The sequence below is a fragment of the Cyprinus carpio genome, chromosome A18 (genome assembly GCF_018340385.1).
Source record: "Cyprinus carpio isolate SPL01 chromosome A18, ASM1834038v1, whole genome shotgun sequence".
NCBI classification, from domain to species: domain Eukaryota; kingdom Metazoa; phylum Chordata; class Actinopteri; order Cypriniformes; family Cyprinidae; genus Cyprinus; species Cyprinus carpio.
Window position 1 is genome coordinate 22443528 of NC_056589.1, and position 22352 is coordinate 22465879.

At 35.1% G+C, this 22352-nt stretch overlaps 1 protein-coding gene across 4 annotated transcripts in view; it reads right to left on the reverse strand.

Moving 5' to 3' along the window:
- Window positions 1–22352, reverse strand: part of LOC109109916 (cadherin-13-like) — a 283438-nt gene that overhangs the window by 106499 nt on the left and 154587 nt on the right. For all 4 annotated transcript variants that reach the window (XM_042775469.1, XM_042775468.1, XM_042775471.1 and 1 more), the window contains one exon: window positions 8970–9114. In XM_042775469.1, the coding sequence (XP_042631403.1) occupies window positions 8970–9114 (145 nt within the window). The remainder of the gene's footprint in view (window positions 1–8969; window positions 9115–22352) is intronic.

Sequence of the window (22352 nt, forward strand, 5' to 3'; positions counted from 1 at the left end):
TATGCGGTTAAAGTGGGACACAAATAATAAAAAAGAAAGCAAGACGGAACAAGTTAGACAGAGAACAGAAAGAGTAATTGTTTGGGATTTTAATGTCCACCTTTTTTCCAGACAAGCCTGCCTGGTATATTTTAAAATAAGAAAGACTAGGCAGCAGCTTGTACCTGACACTGAACAAACTCCAGTCTTTTCTTTACAGCTTATTTTCACATAGCCCGTCACACTGAATAGTGAGTGGTAATGGACAGGAAGAGGGGAGGCACCTGGAGGATGTGGAAAACTTGGTCATTATGTGGAGATCATGGACCGGAGGATTAGATGCATCAAAAGCTGTTCTCTTCGCTGTGTTTTGTAACTAGCATCTTAAATGACACTTGAAGAAAGTGTGACTACTTCTGCTTCTTTGACAACAGTACTGTATGTCACTGAAAGCTAAGCTCGCTTCAGAAAGACACTTGATCCTTAATCCTGAGACTTTTCTCCCATCTACACTTGCTCAAGCACCCACAATCATCTGCATGCGATTCACTGGTTGATTTAAAGAATAAAACTGGGATTTTCTACAAATAATAAACATACAGACTTCATTCAAACTTTGTTTTGTACATAGTTAAATCTTATCTATACATTTTTGGCTTCTATAAACATTAATACATTTTTTAACATCAATAAACTTTAATTTGATATACTGTATATATTTTTTTTATATTACACTTTACTATTAAACTTGTTAAATGCAACATTTAAGTTTGAAAAGCTCCAGCTGACATGATCCCATTCAAAATTCAAAACCAAAATCATTATTATTGTACTCATAATATTTGCATACAGAACCATAACTGAGCTTCTCTTTCATTTATTTATCAACATTTATTTATATTTACTATAGCCATATTTACACTGCAAAGAAAGTGCTGCATTATGTGTTGACTGCCATGTACTATACAACTGACAAATAATCTTAATAATTATACAGATTAAATGATAGTATTTTAGTATTGTATTCCAAGGCCCTCCAGTCTAAACTGATATATACCTCTGGCACTTCTGTTTTGGTAAAAAAAAAAATAATAATAAATAATAATAATAATATTTCATGTTGAACACTTTATTTTTTAATTTAATTTTATTTATTTTATTTATTTTTTGGCATTTTAATTAATACTGTATTATTATAACAGAGTTTAAATAATTTTAAGACTTATTGGGGCCCCTAGTTGGCCCCGGGCCCCCGGTTGTCAATCACTCCTCTAAACCCCAATTGAATTGGTTATTGGTCATCCAACATTACACTTAGAAGCCAGTTAATCATATATCTTATGTTAACCCCTGACCCACTAGACTTGTGTTTCAAGCACAACTACAGAAAGCAAAGTGGACGTCAATCCTTCCCACACTGAACAAGCTACAGCTGTACTCTAACCAGCAGCAAAATGCTACTTTTACCTTATTACTTCCCTGCCATTGATAACTAGATTACACCCTACTTTAGATCAAAAACATCCAGAAAAGCAAGAAAAAAATAGCAATGCTGTTTACGAACACTATGTTCTCGGAACCTGCTGTTTGCCATTTTCTTTTCAAAGCACTGTAAAAGCCAGCACCTCTAAAACAATTATCTCCTCTGAAAATGTACCAGCAGAAGAGTGAAAGGAAGATAACCAGGCCTGGAGCTCTGGGAGTCCCGGGGCTTTAAAATAGCATCGGCCATCAAAGACAAGGGACAACGAGACAGGGAGATGGGCCGAGATTGGTTTTCTTGTGTCTTGCACGCTCCGTCTGCTTCTATTCCTCACTGGGAGAAGTAACAGAAAGAGTGAGGGACAGATAATCAAGTGTGGGCACGTGGTGGGCTGCTGGATTGTGGGTAGAGGAAAGAGCAGAAGCTCTTTAATAGATTAGAAGCGCTCGTGTAGCGGAACTCCCACAGGGAGCCCACGGCCAACCCGCCACTGATGGCTGGGGCAGCTTCCTCCTGTCTTTTCACAGGGCCCAGAAAATCCAAGAGCACCTCCGCCATTTGCATCGCAACCCCCAGGACTATAAACAAGCAAATAGGCGAGAATGAATGAGAATATAAACGAGAAAAAAAACTTTGAATGCTGCATAATGATGCAATTTAGCTTTGAAATGATACAGGCTAGCACACTGAGTTCAAGTGTGCTGATGTGATTTACATGGAATTCATAAAATATATTTAAACGATGGAGTGTTTGGAGGGTATCAAATCATAAACTCAAGGAGACTCTGCTGGAAAATCCAGCTCAAGCTAGTAGTGGTGTTTTGATACATGCTATCTGGTTCATGACTGGTCTAAGCTCATCATTAGCTGGATCCATTTCAACCACTCAGTGACCAATTTACAACCAGTGTGGAGCAGCTGGGTCATTTTTAATTGCAGTGGCAAATGAGGCAGAAAGTTTTCAAAATACTTAGTTTATCATGCCAGTTCCAGTAAAATGGAAGCTTAACATTTATCTTTTTTTAAAAAACTGTAATGAAATACTGATGACATAATTGCTTTCTGTGGTCTGTGGTGAAAAAAAAAAGAAACAATACAGAAAAATTTTCAGATTGAGAGAGAGAAATTAGATTTTTTGGAAAAGCTATTCTTTTAAAGTAATAAGTTAGTGTTTATTCAAATGACTCTGAGACAAAAAATACTGGATTAATCTAAAGACAGACAAATAGGGCAGTGGCTATAAAATAATGCTTTTGCACACTGTACTCCCAATGACTTTCGTACTTTGAGTGACAGCTAATCCAGCTGCAATTGTGTGGGATGCAGATGGCGCCCTGAACACCTGTATCATTCCTCATGGGGTATATCTGTGAAAAACCAGCGGAAAGGAACTCTCATGTGATAGACACAGCTGGGACAAAATCACACAGGGGGTGAGAGTGAATAAACAAGCAGGTGACAATTAAGAAACATCACTTGTATTCATGCTAATTTACTGTACTGAAAATCAGTGCTGCTATTCAGAACAACTGCCTGAATGTAAGCATGATATTGCTTTAATTCAACAGTTCAATAAACAACAAATTAATATTAAGTAACTTTCGTATTAAAAAAAAAAAGGTCAGGTAGTTTTTGTTTCCCCCCTCCAGTATTCCCTTTCTTTTCTTTTATAACAAAATCATCATATATAATAGATAAATAATAATAATAAAAAGTTACATATAAAATGTAATGTTTTATTTTATAAAAATAAATAAACATAATAATATAATAAAAAGAATAACTAGCTTATATGGTTGAAAGTCAATTGGGAAGAATGTGTATGAGTGAAACCAAAAAAACTATTTAATTTTATTTTAAATATCTTCACGGTTCATGGGCCAGCGCTAAATATTGTATTGTATAAATATTGATCAAAAAAAGTGTTCAATAACTGATCTACCCATTTCTTTATTGGTCTAGTACTGGAGTTTAACTCCAACACAAACAATTCATAGCACAGTTCAGTATTAGTCCATAATATGGCAGTCAGCATGGGATTGATCGACAGATAATGAGGCATTGTGGGATTGAAAAGCCACTCGCCAGCAGGGAGCATGGGTCATCCTGTGAGAGCTCTGTGAGGGAGACATTGGCGCTGGGAAATCCTAATGGCACAGATATCATGCCATTATGCTACAAATTACCTGCCGGCATTAGTGTCACCCTCAGCCCAATCATTTTCTAGCCAAGATCAATTGGAGCTGGGGTCTAGCCGGCCTTCCTCGGGGGCCTGTCCTGGCAATTAACTATTGATTTTTTTAGCCTTTTATTTTCTGAGACCGACGCTCCGCCGGCCTCACGCCACTTTCTCAGAGCTGCCACATCATGCCGGAGGCTGCGACAAGGCTGAGATGGCGAACGGTCCTGTCAGGAGGTGAGGATATACAGGCAGAGCAGCAGGTAGCCACCACCCTCTGCGACAGAACTGAACATCACTGATTACAGTGTGCTGAATGGATCAGTGGTGTTGACAGACCACCTGAGCTATGGCACACATGCCAGTTCCTTTTATTTATTTATTTATTTATTATTTTATTTATGTTTTTGACAAAATGATTATTATTTTGGTATTTTCTTGCTTTATTTGGTTATGTAAATACAATTTTAAATTCAATGTTCAAAACTCATATTCATATATTCTTGTTCAAATGTCCTATTGTATATTTGTTCTTTAAAAAGATTTGATTTTCATGTAATATATTTACTATAATATAAGTACTATTTACTGTAGTTATAATAAGTTGTGCTCTACATAGGATAATGCTAAAGTGTCGTTAATTTCTTCTGATACCAGACAGCGCTTCTCTCTGTTAAAGTGTTATTTATTTCTTTTTTATGTGTGCTATATATAACGCAGAAAGATGAGCTGAAATTATTTTCCGTATTAATCAACACAACGCCAGCTATGCTGTGAATACAGTTTAACTTGTATTGAACCTGCAACACTCCTTTGAGCTGCTGAAAATCACAGGTGCAATGAAGAACCCAAGAAGCCTTTTATAGACTTCACAAATAGAAAAACCAAAGAGCAGACAAGAGGAAAGGCAACTGAGAAATGAAGATATTTTCCCCCAACAAAAATAGCCTGTAGAAATAGAGGAAGAGAGGGAGAGGAAAGAGAGAAAGAGAGCGAGTGAATAAAGGCCTGCCAGAAGTCTAGCTGTTTGCTCAGTTATCACCACATACAGAAATGTCAGAGTGCTGCTGTGTTTCCCCCTATAGGCAACTGTCCTCCCAATTCAGAACAAAATAAACATTTCGCACGACACATGCAAAAGAGTGAAGAAGGAGGTGGGGAGGAGCCTGCGGAGAAAGAGAGAAAGAACGATACATTTAAATAATACCTTCATTACTGCCACCATCAACATTGGCCCAATTTACTAATGCATGTACTTGGTTTTATTGGCTCTGATTAAAGAGAGGGTTTGGAACTGAAAAACACATTTACAAACAGGTGGGACTCTCAAACTGAGACTCCAAATTGATCAAATAATGTCCATATAAACAAATTGTAGAAATCAAGCCCCTTGTCAACCAAATGTAACCTGTAACAACAGTAACAGTGACTGGAGTAAATATATAGACAGTGGTTGAAAATAAAATTGAATAAATATTTTGGGCTCAATAATGTTATTTTTTTATGTTTTTGAAATACTTTTATGCTCAATTATCTGAGTAAAAAACAGTAAAATAGTAACATGGTGAAATATTTAACAATTTAAAATTACTTTTTATAATTGAATATATTTTTAAAATGTAATTTATTGCTGTGATGGCAAAGTTGAATTATCAGCAGCCATTTCTCTAGTCTTCAGTGCCACATGATCCTTCAGAAATCACTGTGCCCTTGAGCAAGGCACCAAACCCCCAACTGCTCCCCATGCATGGGATAGATGGACAACACAAATTCCAAGTATGGGACACCATACTTGGCCACACGTCACATCTCCCAACTTGACTTGGCACTTTATAACACTGTAAGCAGTAAACACATGTACACATGCATGTACTCGCACAGTCTTGCAACTTGTTGAAAAGGCAGCTTGCAGAAAGCTTCACTAATCAGGCACCATGCTGAGCCCTTTAATTTCTAACCTGTGCCAGCGGTCATGCTGATTAAAGCAGGCGGGGGGTAGGGACAGAATATCTTAAACCCAAGACCCGAGTGGGAGGCCCATGACTGTTGGTTCCAGTTCTGATTAATGTAGGCTTCTTTTAAAAAGCCCTCAGTTACCATTTTTCATTTCCTCTCTGGACACAGACTGACCTAGTCTCGTGCTTAACGGGGCCTTTGAAAAGAAGCGTTAAAAAGCAATACAGAATCATGCTCCCTTTGCTAAGCGCTTAGGAGAGTTTGACACAGCGGAGGAAGCACGCTGTGCACATCTGCAACCATACATACAGTACACAAGGCTAAAGAGGAGAGAGGAAGTCACTGAAAAAAAAACAGCCCCTGCTGGGCACACCTGCACCCACAATGCACTGCACACATGCTCCTTGAGTAGAACAGTGACAATGGCAATCTGAACAGGAACTCTGCACCTCTAAACAACTGGCCAGGACACGATGCTATGAAAATGATGAAAGCAACTTGTTCGATTAATATGAAAGATAATGGAACTATAGAAAGCACCCCTTTTATTGTTGAATGGCGTGAGGCTTTTTAAATGATAAATTTTTAATTTATTCCAAGGAAAATGGTTATGATTGAGAGGCAAGAGACATTAAAATGGATCCACTCACCATAAATCATGAATCTTCTCCATTAAGGTATCTTAAAAGGTGATAGACATGCCAATGAATATTTAGCAAAGAATGAGGCCAAAGGAAAAACAAATAAATTAAATAAGTTAACTTAAAAGGGGCACTCAGTCCTTATGGCAATATAGTGTATTTATATAAAACAGTATATTTAAAAAAAAAAAAAATCATATATATATATATATATATATATATATATATATATATATATATATATATAATATACTAAAAATAATAATACTATATATATATATATATATATTAAAAATAATAAATAAATAAATAAATTACTACTACTACTACTACTACTACTAATAATAATAATGATAATATTAATAATAATATAATCTTTCTTAACTGATTTAAGAAAAAAAAAATATATAGTATATTGTATTTTTAGAAATAAACTGTTTAAATAGTTTTTATTTTATATATACATATTTTACATATTTGCACACACACGTACATAATAGCATATATATATCTAAACATTTTTAAAACACTATAAACATTTTAAAAACATGGTTTTTTTTTTCAGATTATATATACACAAACTAACTAAATAAATAAATGGCTAAAAGACATTATGGAAATAATTTATTAATATAACTATAATATTTAACAAAATATTTAGCATTTTTATAATTATTATAATATACTTATTTTATTATATAGTATAAAACATAGGTTTCCTATATATAGACACACTTTCTGACTAAAGCCAATGGAACAGTGCTTGGCCTGTGGGTGTTTATCTTCTCCCTGGTTGCATGAAGGTCTTAGTTTAATTTAATTAAGTCTTTCAGCCAAATTTAATTTCCTCTTTTGCCGATTAGATAAACCCACTTTGCTTAACTAAGTTACAGCAACTCTGGAAGCAGCGGAAAGTTTCCCACTGTTAGGGACTCTCATCTCCTTCCACCCTAACTTACTCCTGACTGAGCACACAATACCGTTCACTGGCTAAATGTATCTGCAAACAAGCACATGGTATCCACCTACTCCAGTGTACCTGCGAGGAACTGTGTGCAGCTGATCTTGGATTGGTTCATCCCATCCTTATCATTGATGTCTGAGGCTGATGTCTGTTTGTATATGTTGTAATGAAAGCAGCGTAGCCCACTCTTCACAGAGAAATAGATCTGATATGATCTCTCCCGTCCTATTATGCTCGCCATTCTCACTGATTTATAGTTCACATGCGTGTTTGAGCTACAAGGGTATGTTTAATTGCTTGTCGGGTATATTTTTGGTGAGAGTGTGGGTGATGAAGGTTGGCAAAATCCCTTCATTTTAACTCACTGAAACCACATTTCTTGTGTTTTGGGGTTTCCATGGTGACAGGCCACAAAATCCACAAAAAAAAATGTGTAAGTAGAAAAGAAAGAAGCAAAGTGCTGTGATGGAATTGCCGCAGAATCATAGGAAAAATGATGGAAGGTCTGAGAAATGGAAGTGCAGTACTGAGGCCTCTAAGGATGGGGTTGTGTATCAATGAATTTCTTATTTCTGGAGGGCAGGGGAATGAAGAGAGTAGTCATGCAGTTTGTAAATGGTCCAATTCTTTTTTGATTTATCAGACACATCATGAAAACAATGTAGCATTCTCTGGTGGCTAGATAAACGCTGGCTGCCATTTGTGAGGGATGCTCACGATTAGCTCGGCGAAGATATCTTTGTGGCACGCGGTGTGAACACATGCTCTGAGATGATGTTTTTGCTCATTAGGGATGACTTCGAAAGTGTACTACAATTTTTTTTTTTTTAAATAAAACGTCATTTTTGCTTTATTGCTATGCTGAGAAGAAACAAAAGAGATCATGTTCAACCCTTTGCAAACGCTTTGGATGCTATGATGTAAAATTCAATATTAGTGTAGCATATTCTTGTTGCAGTAAATTGGAAAAACTTTGTTTTTAGAAAAAAGAAAAAAAAATCTGAAGAGAACTGTTGACCTGTGCAAAACTCAGCATTATTCTACATGAGGTCACATGTTGCCAAAGTGATCTTGACGGTTTCTAGATTTATCTTTCAGAAATCATTCTAAAATGCTGATTTGGTGCTGAAGTTTTTTTTATTATTATTCTCAATATTTACTGACCCCTAATAATAATAATAATAATAATAATAATAATAATAATAACTAACATACAGTAAGCTAGAAAGGCAAAGAGATAATTTTGTTTTCTAAATTTAAGTGGTTTCATGCCAATAATTCAGTTTTGAAATATCACAACAATATTGTGGCCAACACAAACCATGTTTATTGTTGTTGCAAATGAAACCTTGTTGAGAACCAATACTTCTTGGGTCCCTACTTCAAAAATTCTAAGGGATTTTATTCCACCAGTTCTAATGTCTGCCAGGTGAAAATAACAAGCTCTATTGAAGTAACATAACACCTCTCTTCATCAAATCACACAATTTGAAGTATCATTCAAGTCTGCAGAATTATCCCTAAGTATGCACCAAAATAATGGAAATTCACACCCAACTAATGAAAAACATCCAAAGTTACTGTCCTTATCGTCCACAGGCTTGTTCCATCACACTGAACCATAATATTCTCTCCAACCACTATTATAAAAGACTTTTAGACCTTTAGCCAACTCTGAGCTCGACTTTCTTCTTCCAGTAATCAGTTCCCTAGACACATCCATTTCAACAGCAAGAGCATGAGCACTGTTAGGTCAGGGAAGAGTACCTGTAGGGGAGCCCTCCTGAACCTCCCCAGAGTAGCGCGGCTCCTTGAAGACCGGTCGGTTGTCATTCTGGTCAATAACAGACACGTCCAGGTCTGCAGGTCCCTCTACCAACTTGCCACTCAGGTCAGTGGTGGATACCTGGAGCTGTGTGAGAGAAGGGAAGAGAGTGATTTACACACAAATGCACAAAAAGGAAAGATTCAGCTGTTTCTGGCAGTATTTGACAGAGGAAATAATGTGCTTCTTCAGTTGCTTTCAGTGTCAGGCAACTGAGATTTCACTTGATTTCACGCGATGTAAGATGACTGGCAAACAGTTTAATCTTAGAATGGAATGTGAACTGAAGATTTCATTTGATTAATTGATTTATTTTTAATGAAAATTAAGATCATTTGTTTCCTGTGTTGTCAGCTGAAAAAAAAAAAAAATCCATGTTTAAGAATAATCAGATATACAGCACAAACGAAAAGAATATCCAGAGTAGTGTTGTCAAAATTAACGTTAACACATGCAATACATTTTTTCAGTTTAACGCATTTAAAATATTTAACACAATTAACACAGAGGCGGAGCGTAGGTTGGCCAGCGCAATCCAACTGCTGCATCTGTCACTTTTTTTTCAATGTCAAGAATTGCGTCAGGTCATCTTTACAAGAGACTTTTCAGAAGTCACTGAAGCTTTACCTCAACACCAGCACATTTCAGACACGCACTCCAGCTTCACCTCAACACCAGGCACTAGTCAAACGAGCGCGGAAAAGATAAAAGTGACAAGAGTGATTGTTGTAAAAGTGAATTTTTGTTGTCCTGTCAGCCGTTATACTGTGCTCGTAGCATGTGCTCTTCAATTGCATGCACAAATGAAGTGGCATGCGCTGTATATAATTTCATATTAAAGCGCAAATCAAACGAACATGCAATGTCATCGTCATGTCATCAGGTAAGTCATGAAGTTTTTATTATGTGTTCTTGAATTGTAAATATTGGGTCAGAAAAGGTAAAAAGTTGTGAGAAATACAATGCAATGTCAGATCCGCGCTCATTCTCCTATTAATGTATTAAATTATAATAATAATTATTAATTTTTTTAATATTTTTATTATGCAGCCTATTATAATTCGGCTATCAAACTGCCCAGCTGTTTCACTTCAGCACCGCATTTCACAAACATGTGCGCGCAAATGAGGATTAGAGCCTGTAGCCAGTGAAGAAGTCTCCATCCACAAACAGACGTACATCATCTGCAGATATAAGGTATTTCATTACACTTTAACAAGTAATCTGAACGGCCTATATATGTGCAATATAAACAAGCCCGCACTAACTGACTTTAATGCCACAGTTATGTTAGAATGCATCTCATTCTTGTTTCTGTGGAGGTGCGTTGGGCTCGTCATGAGGCGCGCATTTAGACTGATAACTTCTGTGCGCAGATGCGGCAAATTTGTCACAGGACGCGCGATACGACAGTTGAGTCCGACTATATATGAACTAGCTGTTTTGAATACAGTATTTTTATATTTAACGTTAGTTTATCAGTATGTTTGAAAGTATATTTTTTTGATTATTGGTGATTCCATAGGCTCTCTCGCGCGCTCCTGTGGTTTAAAACACCAAATAGTTATGCTATGACAAGAACAAAGAGTCTCTTTCTTGCTTCACCCATGCATGATACTATCGTGATTCGTGTATTGTCGATCTCACGGGCTGACGATATGACGATTTGAAAAATGACCATATCGCCCAACACTAGTTCAGTAGCGGCAAAAAAAAATTGAAATGAACTTTTGTAGCTTTTGGGATTCATCTATTTTTAATTAAGAATTTAATGTTTGATAACTTTGTTCACTTTCTGTATATTTCCTTGTTGCTGAAGGGCACAGGTAGCTAAATATGACATTTATTATAATGGGTTTATTTGAAGATTGTTTTAAGTTCACTTGAATTATAAGTTTTTTTTGTTTGTTTTTTTAAAGTCTAATAAATGTTAAAATTGATAGCTCTCAATTATACTGTAATGTTGAATGGCTATGGTTAAATATTAGGGGAAAAACATTTTCATAGAGACATCAGTAGTATTGGTATCAGTGATACTCACCTTCAGTCATAAAATATTAAAAATATTAAAAATATACTGTCTTTATGTTGTTTCTACAACAATCTAATTTGAAGATTGGATGTCAAATTATTGCAATATAAAATTATATTTAAAAAATTTATGTTAGGTGGGATTAATCGGAATTTCAGAAATAATTTTTTATTTTTTTTTTAATCAATTGACAGCACTAATCCAGAGGTGTTTTATATACCACACTGTTCTCTCTCTCTCTTTTTCCTTCACCATTTACTCGCCGATATGACACAGTGGGGTGTTTCTTCAATTATGGGCTCTTCTGAATGTTAAAAATACACACTTTTTGAAATTACTAGTTTATATAATTTGCATACTATCAGTATCTCCAGAACCACCAGGAACAAATGCCATTTCTACCTCAGCTATAATCACTCATTTGGGGTGGAAATTAAATTTGCAACATTTAAAAATGAAATACACATCTTTGCATTAAGGCATTTTTTATAGCACTGTATTTAACCTAAATAGAGACAACTGAATAATATTTTCATACTTTTTGAATTTCATAAAATTGTAATTTAAAAATAAACAAATAAATAAATAAATTGGCCACAGCAGAAAATGCTTTAATTTCTGTGAAAATGTATATAAATAACACATATTGAAATGGAATACATAATACATAAAAATGCCTGTAACTGCAGAAACAACCAGACATACAGACCAAACATGACACATAGATTATGATGAAAAAATAATATGGATGATAAAGCAAAAATGGCAGACATGGACTGCCGGGGTCTTTTGGATGGCCTTATGGGTAATGGCTACCTATGCCGCCTGTGGTCAGCAATTACTGTAAGACCTGAGTGGAGATGAGTGTTTGTCTGTGATTGTGGCTGATCTGCGGCATGAGAGCCTGTCTTCTCTAATGGCACTGAGGAGAAGAGATACAGAGAAGGAACAGATTACTAGTCCTCAGGAATACAATGTGATTACACAATGTGATTCAGCTGCACTGCTTCTTGCTTAACTGATGCAGGGTGTGATGCTAAAACCAGATTATATATCAAATATGTATGACATATATGTGATGATAAGCAATGTTTGATTAGGTATGATGTAAATGCACTTTTTATTTCACCATTAGGTCAAGACTGTCATTAGACAGGTTTTTGCAACCACTCCCTGTCCTGCAAGCATGAGCGTGCATGAAAGTGAAGCAAAAATATTTCAATGAAATTTCGTAGTGGTAGTGACAGAAAAATGATTAAATCAGTTAAAATTGCTCATTTGAATTACTTGAGTCAAAGCTTTAAATCACATTTGAATAGATTACTTCAAATAAAAAGTTTAAAGATTTGTTTGCATCATCACACGTTCAAAGAGTAGCATTTTACATATTTTAAAATGCTAAAAAAAACAGGCCAAGGCCACAGTAAATTTACTGAATCTGACATTAAAAACATTTATAATGTTACAAAATATTTTTATTTAAATTAATATAAAAATGAAATTCAGTTCTTTTGAAAATTCCTCAAAGAATCCTGAAAAAAACAATAAATAAATAAATAAACAAACAAACACAATATTTATTTTTACAAAAGCATGACTTTTCAAAACTAATTAAGAGAAAGAATAAAAAATTAAATAAAAAACATTTTTGAATCTCACTGACCCCAAACTTTTGAACAGTAATTTTGCTGTTTATTTCAATATTGTTATATTGGTTCTTATGAATTATTAATTGAATTGATTAAATCCAATTCATCTTTAATTTAGTTAAAAACAACAAAACAGCATGACTGGATAACTTTTAACTAGACTGTATTTTACTTTTTGCAATAAACATTTCAAACCTTCTTAAAGACAATGGCTGTTGGGAAAAAATAAAAAATAAATGAAATAAATATAGTCAAATTGCTGAAAAAGACATAATTCCTAGGATAAGTCCAGCTTCAGTATTTCTAACAGGCTTTATGTGAATACAGACAGTGTGCTTGAACTTAGAGGGATAGTTCACCCAAATAAATATGTTTTAATCTTCATCCTCAGACATCCTTATTTAGCTCCAAACCTGTATGATTTACTTTCTTCTGTGGAACACACAAATCAAACAAACAACAACAACAAAAAAGTGATTTTGAAGAAAGTTTATATTGAAAACAAAATGAAAGTCAAAAAGTTTGGCAAGGACATGAGGATGGATACATGAAGACAGAATTTTTCAGTTTTGGCTGAACTGTCTTCTTTAAGTTTTATTTTTGCACAACTCATTATCCTATTTTCCCAGCTTGTTTTCGCATAACTGGACCCAAAATCCTACCTTAGAGGCAAAGAGCCGAACCACAGAGTCCAAGGTGACTAAAGAGGTAAAACCATTGGGGAGAATGGATTCATATAGAGATAAAGAGAAGAGAGATACAGGAAGCCATGCACAGCTTTAAAAACAGGTAGACAACACATAGAGTCATGTGGGGAAAATGAGAATGAATATGAAACAACAACAACAGCACAGGGACGCGTTGGGGAGTGTGACGGGAGGGGTTTGTGAGAAGAAAAGAAGATTTATCTGCTTTTCACAGTGTGAAGTTTAACAAGGGCCCACCTGAGAGCGCAGTGATGGCTGAGGCGCTAGCATCTGCCTCGCTTCTGTGCCTCAATCTCTCAGCCCCACTGCCTCAGAGCCGGGCCTCCCCAAAGCCCACATCACTTATTCATTCCTCCCTTCTCCTAGCGCTGCCGTAACCGTGTGAGTTCCGCACACCCCCGGGAGGTGCTTGACGCAAAGCAAAGGCAGCGAAACGCACAGCATGTCCTGTCTCTCTGCCTCAAACACAAACACACACGCTTGTACGCCAAACATTATACCCCAGGCCAGACATGTTACTGCTTACAAGAGCTCCGTGAAACACATTAACCTGACGCAAATCACTGTCTGATAAAAGAGGCCAGAACTATCCTACTGGGCACCTCTAACACTCGCCTGTAGAGTTATATTTCATTTGCACACCTGTAAACTGTGCTGAAGCAACGCTTGGTATTTTAGTTTGGTGTGAAGGAGAAAAATAAAGAGTTTGAGCTAACAGTCTCTATTGCCTCCTTTGTACTCTTTACAAAGTTTACTCTTTACAAGTAACATTTTAGAAGAAGGATGCCATTTGTGTCCTTCATATACAGTACATTCAATAGGTAAAAAATAACTTTAGCAATGGATATCTGATGCCATGTTGTTCAAGTGACAAAGTATTTATTTATTTGTTTAAATCGTGAAGATGACTTGTTTTCAGTGTCTCCTTGCCATTAACCTATATGTAATTTTTTATTAAAACAAATTATATATATATATATATATATATATATATATATATATATATATATATATATATATATATATATATATATATATATATATATATATATATATATATAAAAACGAATATTTGGTCTTTATTCTTTATATATATTCTGTAAGGATGGATTTTAACAAAACTAAATTCAAGATTCCTATCCGGTAATAAAATCTGAAGAGGAGATCTACGGGAAGGTGCACAGGATAACAGCTGGCCCAATCTCATCTCCTTCCCCCATGCTGAGTTCCAGACTCTACACACCCTCTCTTTCTCGTCAAGTCTCAAACAGTCATGCAAATGTCACAAATCTATTTTTTCAAGCTGTTTATGTGGGGTCAATATAAATACATCAGGTGCGACTGGTAAGGGGGTTTTACTTTTGCGTCAACAGAACAGTCAAGAATAAAGAAAATAAAACCTGTTCTTCTGATGTTGGAGATGTCCTAATAAAGATCTTTGATAACCATTTTCTTTCATCCCTAAAACTAGGTGTGTGACCTTTTGGGGCACGAGAAAAGGTACAACAAAAGTCGCATAAATATTTGGGTGCTAAATGTTTATAGTCCTTTTGTTAGATCTGGGGTATCTAAAGGGATTTGGAAAATCACTCAAGGAAGCATCTGAATCCAGAACTTCCCACACAGTTGCTGTGTGTCTCTATTGCCAGGTATGCTGACTTCTTGAAACTATTTTTTTTTTTGTACTATGTTTTGAACTCTATTTTAAATTTTATGCTGATCAGTTGTGTACTATGTAGTCTTTGTAATTCCTTTAATTAACTGATGTTTAATCCTGCCTGGCAAACAAAAAATGTTATACTTGATTTATTCTGCATTATTCTTAAATCATTATTTTTAGAGTGGAGGTATTTGGTATTACCGCAAAACTGTGTTCAGGATAGATCATACAAAAGACTCAATGAATGGAGCATGGGGCACATCATTTGAGACCTTTTCGATTTCTTACTATCACTGCCTTAATAAGTTGCAGTTTCCATGAATATGCAAAAACTATGCTTTTTGTTATGAGCAAGCAGAGCGTGGCTGACCTAAAGGTAGATATTCACCCTGCATCCTATGTCTAAGATCAGAACTGATGAGTTTGTGTCCATGAGACTGCGACCGGCCGGCGTTAAGTTCTCTGAGCAATACCGAGTCCCTAGTGAACGAATAATTGAAAATATGGGATACTTAGAAAAATCAAAGATCAAAATTAAATCACAACTAATCTCATGATCAGCTAGTATATCGAAAACATCGTAAAAATAGAGGTAATTTATAATTGGAGTCAGATTGAATTATACATGGAGTCAGAATGAAATTACAAAACAAAATTTTATTAAATTAAGATGATTTTTACAGAAGCACCAAAAGATGTACATGCAAGATATCTTCATCCAGATCATTGGATTCTGTCGTTGGGCCAGTGGGTGGACTTTACAATTCTATATATTGTAAAAGGATGTAGATGCTACTTTGACTATAACCTTCTTTTCTTTTCTTTTCTTTTCTTTTCTTTTCTTTTCTTTTCTTTTCTTTTCTTTTCTTTTCTTTTCTGTTAAAAGAAGTACACTACTGTTCAAAGGTTTGAGGTCATCTGTTTTAAAGAAAGAAATTAATACTTTTTTCAGCAACGACAATCAAAATAAACATTAAAGACTTCTACAGTGTTCAGAATCTTTTTAATAAATGCTGTTCTTGTAAACTTTCTATTCCTCAAAGAATCCTGAAATAAATGCATAGCAGTTTCCAAAAATAAAATAAAAATTAATTATTATTAAAATTATTATTCATTATTATTAAATAAAAAAATATAAACTGTTTTCAACATTGTGATGTTTCTTGAGCACCAAATCAGCATATTAAAATGATTTTTGAATGATCATGTGACACTGAAGACTGGAGTAATGGCTGCTGAATATTCAGCTTTGCCATCACAGGAGTAAATGACATTTTAAAACATATCTTTAAAAAAATCATTTTGAATTCTGATATTATTATTACTGTTTTACTGCATTTTTATCAAATGAATCCAGCCTTGGTGAGTAAAAGATAATTTAAAATAAATAAATAAATAAATAAGGGGCTGCATAAAAGAAGGTTTAAAATCTTACTCAAATTTACAGGTTCATCTAGGCAGGTGCTTTTATGAAAACTACTGTACTAAAATAGTTATGACAAAAAAATAAGTAAAACTACTAAAAATAAGTAAATAAGAGTCAAGAAAGTCAAGAGTCATTATATATTGCATATGAAAAAATCTACTTTTAAAAGCTTCTGGAAAGGCACCTGTCTCATACTGTAACTCACAACTTCCTTGGCTCAAAACGGGAACATTAAGAGCTCAAATTCACGGCTCATAGCTGCGTTAACGGATGATGAGTCTCCCCTCCCTTCTCACCCCAGTGGAAATGACCAATGATAGCACTTGCCATTTTGCATTACCCTAAGAGCCCATCAGGAATGATCCATTACGCAGAGTGGCCAGAACGGGGGAGTTCCTCGCTCTTCCAGCACATTGCCAGAGCGCTGCAATCTCTGCCAGTAATGCAGGACATCACTCTCATCTGCTCTCTCTGTCTCTCACTGAGGCATGGGTCAGTCTCTTTGTCTGACCCCGACCGGTGCAGTTATGATTCCGCTCAACAGATCTAATGCTCTTAATGATACAGACTCCCCACACCAGAGTTTATAGCACTAATGGTTCGATACATCATCACAGCCTGCTGTTCTGCACTCTGGCATTCACAGACAGAGAGAGAACGTATACCAGGGTTCACACTGACTAGTCGATTAGTTTTGCCACTAGTTGACATGTTGCCTGTGCCTTTAAGAGTATGTAAAAGCCCTCTATGATCTTAAATGAGGAACCGTTGGGTCAGAGATCTTATATAAAAGACATACTTTTCCCACTCTTTCCTAACACTGGGATCCCCCAGTAAGGCGATCTTATTGATGCACTGTGAAAATCTAGGATACCAAAAAAAAAAAAAAAAACTGGGAATAAAACATATAATTAAAAAAATAAATAAAAGTTTTAAGATTTTCTAATTTATAGAAGCCTGTTTCCACATCAGAGCATGCAGAAAGTAAATTAACAAATGTTGAAATGTTAACAAAAATTAAACTTTTAGTTAAAAATTAAATTTAAAATTATATTATGTACAAATTAAAAAAATTACGGGAAATTTTGCAGCTGCAAGACAAAGTCACATTGTGAGATTAAAAAAATCAAGAAAAAAAATGCTGCAATTATGTTACAATAAATAGTTATTTATTTATTATTTATTTATTTATTTAAATTTTTTTGGGGATAAAATACCAATTTAATCTCCAAAGATTTAAGAAAATTTATGAACCATTTAATGAATTTGCATTTTTATAGAAAACTGATCAGTGCCTCCCTCGATTTCCTCATATTCTAACATTAATCTTTTCAGCATGAACTGTCAAAAAATCATATGTACAGTATGCCTTTTAAATCTTTTATATATATGTGCCTTTTAAATCAGAAGCTAAACAACATTCACAGCAGATGAATGCTACAGCAAGTATGCGTACACATTACAGCAGACATCAAACATCGTTACACTCTGTCAGGCTCCCCAGCGTGGCTCATTTTCAGTAAAACAGACGTGTCAGCGCACTACAGGAGCTCACTTCTCAGCAGTTCCAGGCCTCATTGTCAGGAGACATATGCACACAGGCATCCATTGTATCAACTATGCAATCATCCGTACAGAAGCAGGATGAAACTTACATAAGTCGACTTCAAAAATAGCACCCTTTGCATATACAGAAGTCTCATTCCCTTTAAAGCACCTTTGATATCCCAGTCTCTCTCCCCACGGAGACACCAGCCTTAACTGGCAGCATATGCTGCTCTTGCTGCTGTTGTTTTCATCTGACTGCCCTCCCTTTCTATCGCCTGCTCTTTTGGGTTCTCATCTGAGGGGTGTTTACATCCCTGTCAAGTGCACTTATACCCTGCTGGTGTTCGCACAGCCTCCGTGAACCTTGAGACACAGGAGATGGACAAGTGCTTACTCTCCTCTCACTGCAGTCAACACATTCTCAGGTGATCCACTGAAAAACAAACAGCTCAGACATACTGAAATCACTCCAATTCTGAGGACAATAGTAGAATGAAAGGGACAGTACCTGGATTTTTACTAGAGCAGTAGTGGTAACAGATGTGATTAATGGAATATTTAAAGCTGTTTATGCAATTTATTACATTTTTAACAATATAAAGTTTTAGTTCTGTTCTAAAAAATGATCGGAAGTTTCAGAACTGACTGACACATGATCAGAACTGCACTCTCACTAAGAATTACTATCTATCTATCTATCTATCTATCTATCTATCTATCTATCTATCTATCTATCATTTGCTTTTGCAGATAAAAAATGTTGTAAGTTATATAACTGTACAGTTATATGAATTTCTTACTAATTTTAATTGTATTTCCATACATTTCATTTCAAATTGTAGTTTTGCATCCTGTTTGGACTGCATTGGAATTAAATGGCATTCTCAGTTTAGTTCTGAATGGTGCACAACCCTGGTATCCAATCAAACTTCCGAACCTAAAAATTACACAAATGAGTTTTCTTTCCATAACATGAAACTGAATGCATTAACAACTGAAATGATCAGAATGCAAATGCATTACAAATTTGTAATCAATGCACAGCCCTAAGTTATTAATGCTGTATAGTGCTCGTAGCCTGCACTGGTGAGACGCATCACTTTACATTCAAATCAGGCATACAGCCATTGACGTGCGGTCTGACTGTTATGCTACCATGCAGCCAGTGTCAGTCTGTCTGTTTTTCTTAGACCACATCTGTCCACATTTTTTCTGTGAATTTGCAGCCTTACTTTTGAGTTTATCTTCTTCCAAATCTCGCTTCCTACTCACTTCATGTCTGCATTCTGTTCCTGATTACAGCAAAAAAAGATCACAGTTGACACATTATTGTAAAGAGAGTAGATGCAAATGACAAACCTAGGTTTCACTTTAGCACTGCCATTTCTACAGCCAAGGGTGTGATTCTATTATTTAAAACAATTCATAATTCAAGAAACCTCTTTCACATATGGCACATTCATGCCTTATCCAATACACTTTGCATATCAGAATTGCTCATATGACCTTCAAAAAAACGTACTATAAAATTAAATATTATGAGTCTAACATCACAGGGCACATTTGGCCTTTAACTATGCAAGTCAGCCCACTTATTTATTATTCATTATACTACAACATCACAAAGCAACAAGAGATCAATCAGAGACTTGTCATGCTACACAATGATGGAATTGTCATTCTATGGAGGTTGTTATCTGCTCTGATGGATTGAAACGATCGCCACAGAAACCACTGCAATGCTGCAAGGGCTTTAAATTTACCTGACAGTAACTGAGTCATGACACAATGATACAATTAAGAAATGTGGTCATGCATACAGTTGCACACAAACACTTGAAAATACAGCATTTGTCTCACTACACCTCATTAGCTGTGTTTACAACAATAGTAACAATAATCTGATCAGTGGTTGCACTAAGACAATTATGTGAATAACAAGTTGCCATGTAAACAGCAATTTTCAATTACCTTAATATGAATAATTACAGATTTAAAATAAACATATTTAATACAGAGTTTCCAATTTTACTCACATTATTACAGATATAAATGCTTTACTCTCAATACGACACTCTATTAGAAGTTTACACTTCAATTTTTGGCAAGCCACCAGGAAATGCATTTATTTGGGAACTACAAATAAAAAAATAAATACCGTAGTTGTTCAAATTTAAAAATAGCAGCTTTGCCAAAATCTCCATTAGGTTATTAACAAACATATACATGGCAACAAAATAACAACATTAGTGTTTACTACTAGATAACGACTATCTAAACATGTCAGTTTCTGGTCAATGTTTCATCATTCATGAGGTTTATGTTTGGGAAACTGAATTTTCTGAACTATATGTTTTAATTTTAACATACTGTACTTCATTTTACAAACATTTTCACTCAAAAGTAATGCTTTTATTCAGCAAGGATGGTTCAAATTAATCAAAAGTGACAGTAAATACATTTGGAATATTACAAAAAATTATATTTAAAATAAGATTGTACTTATTTCATTTTTTTTTTCATCAAGTATCTTTTACGTTCATCAAAGAATCCTTTAAAAAATGTATCATGTATTTATGATGTATCAATGTATATAAAATATTAGTCAATAATAATTATAATATTAATAACAACTGTTTCTTAAGCACCAAATCTGCAATTTAGATATTCCTGAAGGGTCATGTGGCATTGAAGACCAGAAATGCTGCTGAAGATTTAACTAATGAATTACATTAATAAATAAATATATATATTTATTAAATATAAATATATAACAGTAATGTTTCGAACAGTAGTGCATTGTATTGCATACACTGAATAAAAAACTAAACAAAAAACTACAGAAAAACTCATTTGGACTATATACATTATAAAGGTGAAGGTTTAGATAATTGCAGTCAGTTAAAAGTTGAATCTGTGTGTAAACTATCACAGAACATTATCCCCAAGTGCTGTTTCCACTGAACAACACTGCAATATCAGCCTGAGGATCCAACATGAAGCATTTATTTGTTCTTTAGTTCATTCCTGTGGGACCCCAGATTTATATTAAATCTGTCCTGCACCATCCGGAACGTAAACTTTAGTTTCAAAGATTAGAAATCTCATTCCGGAAAAGAAAAAAAAAAAAACACTGAACCGTTACACTCTTGCTATGTCTGCGAATTATTTTATCTTCACAGAATTTTAATTTTTTCAGGCTCCTGTGCATAGTGCTTTGTGTCATGATGAACATCTCTGTGACATTTTGCCACTGACATGGTTCAAAAGATTATAAAAATCCATGTTCATGTTAAAGCCTCCCTGTAAGGTTAAATCGTCCCGACAGGGTCACACCAAGAGGCAGCCACCACATCCCGATACGCCTGTAGAAATATTTCTCCTCATTTCAGCCCACTGCAATGCCTGTTGTTTCATTATACCAGCGAGGCAGTAGTTTCTGCTAGCATCCCTAGAAATTTCCCCAAGCGAAAATTGGAGTGTATGAGCAGACAGTGATTTCATTTGAATGAAAATTACTTATTAAACATGAAGGAAGAGAGAGAATAAGAAAATTGGGTCCTCACAACAGTGAAAATTATAGATGTTCACACCAATGGCTTCTCTAGCCAAAATTAGCTTCTAGACACTATTACGGCATGTTCATTAGCACATTATGTCTTCATAAAACAGAATTGATAAGGATACAGTCCCCCGTTCCTATTTTTCTCGGCACAGAATATGACAGTCTCGTGTTTTCTATTAATCAGAGTCTGCGGAATGCCTAATTTGAGTAAAGGTTTGTGAACCCTTTCATATTTTGCCTAAATGGCTCTACCTGTAAAATGGCTTGCTTTCCATGTCATATTCATCAATCTATCACAATTAATAAGTAATAAAACTTCTTTATTTGGCCTAAAAAAAAAAAAAAAAAAAAATTTAAAGGGAAAAAATATATGAGGTCACATAATTCTGTTCCACCAGATCTTTCTACTGTATTCTTACAAAAGCATCACTGGTGTATTTACATCTCAGCTTTACAAACACCAGAGAAAGTGGATTAATTAACTTCCAGGAGACAATGTCCCTCTGAGGTGTATCTATTGAATTTGGGCTCTCCTAGAGCACAAAACAGCTGAACTTGGTGTTTTAACATTCTATTAAAGAGGTAGTGAATAAGTAAAGGAAGCTATACATAAGGAGAGGGTTCAATATGCATTCTCTGGAGATTTACTTATCTCCTCTGAGACTCCAGTCCTCTGTGCACAGACAGCAAGCAGTTTCGGCCCAGATCCGGTATGAAATCCATGCGGGCCAGATGTGG